General features: G+C 43.9%; 1 protein-coding gene across 1 annotated transcript; it reads left to right on the forward strand.

Moving 5' to 3' along the window:
- On the forward strand, positions 1–438 carry LOC124706966 (xyloglucan galactosyltransferase KATAMARI1 homolog; the record flags this gene model as incomplete). The annotated part of the gene is made up of 1 exon (XM_047238633.1): positions 1–438. A coding segment is annotated over one exon (438 nt), but the record flags the coding sequence as incomplete, so codon positions are not given.
- Between the last annotated feature and the right edge of the window lie 1,470 nt (positions 439–1,908).

Genomic DNA, 1,908 nt, shown 5'->3' on the forward strand with positions numbered 1-1,908 from the left:
GACGCCATCCTCGCCGGCTGCATCCCGGTCTTCTTCCACCCGATGTCCGCCTACACCCAGTACACCTGGCACCTGCCCAGGGACTACAGGAGCTACTCCGTGTTCATCCCCCAGATCGATGTGGCCAAGCGGAACGTCAGCATCGAGGAGGAGCTGAGGAAGATACCGCCGACGAAGGTGGCGCAGATGCGAGAGGAGGTGATCCGGCTCATACCGAGGGTGATGTACAGGGAACCCATGGCCAAGGGCCTGGTGTTCAAGGACGCGTTCGACGTTGCTGTGGCTGCGGTCATCGACAGAGTGGCCAAGCGCCGCCGTGCCACGGCTGAGGGACGCGAGTACAACGACAGCTTCGACGGATATTTTAGTTGGAAGTACGACTTGCTAGAGCCTGGGCAGAAGGATATAGGCCCGCACGAGTTTGATCCATATATGTGATGTAAGAATAGTAGGACAGAGATTTGGTGCAGCACCAGTGATTCCTTTTAAAAAAATAATTATAAATCATATTTCTAAGTTTCAAAAAAAATCTGAAAATAAATTATGATGTAGCCAGTATTGTATCCTACAACCATGTAAACGTTCAACTGGAAATAATCTATATTTTAGGCTACACAAAAATAACAAATATGTAGATATCACTAGTAGAAAACCTCTCATCAATACCGGTTCCAGAGGGGCATTCGTACCGGTTGAGCAACCGGTATAAATTATCCGGCACTAAAGCCCCCCCTTTCGTACCGGTTGCTTACGAACCGGTATAAAAGGGGCCTCCACGTGGGCCACCAGGAGAGCTCAGGGCCAAGGAGCTTTGGTACCGGTTGGTAATACGAACCGGTACCAAAGGTTCCCACCCGCGGCAGGGAATTTGCCCGAATCTCTGCCGCGGCAGAGAATTGAAGTTTTAGGGTTTTGGAGGGGTTTAGGGATATCGCGGTTTGTTTCATATCGCGCCGATGCACCAGAAACGCGTTTGGGTTTAGGTAGTACATGAAGATCAAGATGATGCATAGCAAGTTGGTGCATACAATATAACACACATGTAATTGCATAAGATCGCAAATTAAGAAGCACTATGCATGAAGATCGATCTTCATGCATAGTGGTACTCTCCGAGGCGTACTCTATATATGTCTATTACATGTAGCATAGTGGTACTCTTCGATTCAACTATATATGTAACATGTACATCTTCATTCATAGTGGAACTCGCGAATGGTGGTATGACGTCCCGAAGGAAGAATCCCGCCAATTCCTCGCCTATTGCTATGAAGCGGTCATCGATTGAGAGCTTGTTCCGCTTTCTTGACAACTATAAAAGAATAAGATACAAATGAATACATGAGCTATGTGTGTGTGTGTATATATATATATTCAAACCACAATGAAACAACTATTACTGAAACTCAGCACAACTTATGATAAGAAAACAAATTTGTGAATACTGTTTTCGTACCTCTTTATTTCTTTCATTATTCATTCTCTCGCTGACAATTCTGTGGATGTACTCGCAAACGTAGAATCCACAGAGATCAGTCCCTTGTGGTTGTTGCGGGCATTTTTTTACAAGAATATAATTCAATCAAACAATAGTCAAGTATGATAATTAAAGGTGTGTGGACCTAGGTAGTACTACTTACTTTCGCCTTCCATCGCAGCTTCGGTGGCCATTCATGGGACTTATCTTCCTTGATGAAAGTTTCCCACACGCTGCCCGACAAAAGAAAATGCATAAAAGAGTTATCAATTAGTTCATAGCAGGAAATTAACGAAACAAACCGATAAGAATTAAAATTACCTTTTGAGCATTAAATAACAAGACAAGTATAGTTCCGATTTTTTGCTTAGTGAGTCAAAGACTTCAACTTCTCCAATTTGCATATTGATGACGAGAAGAATAAAGTGAAA

Source organism: Lolium rigidum, chromosome 1, assembly GCF_022539505.1.
Source record: "Lolium rigidum isolate FL_2022 chromosome 1, APGP_CSIRO_Lrig_0.1, whole genome shotgun sequence".
Classification (NCBI taxonomy): Eukaryota; Viridiplantae; Streptophyta; class Magnoliopsida; order Poales; family Poaceae; genus Lolium; species Lolium rigidum.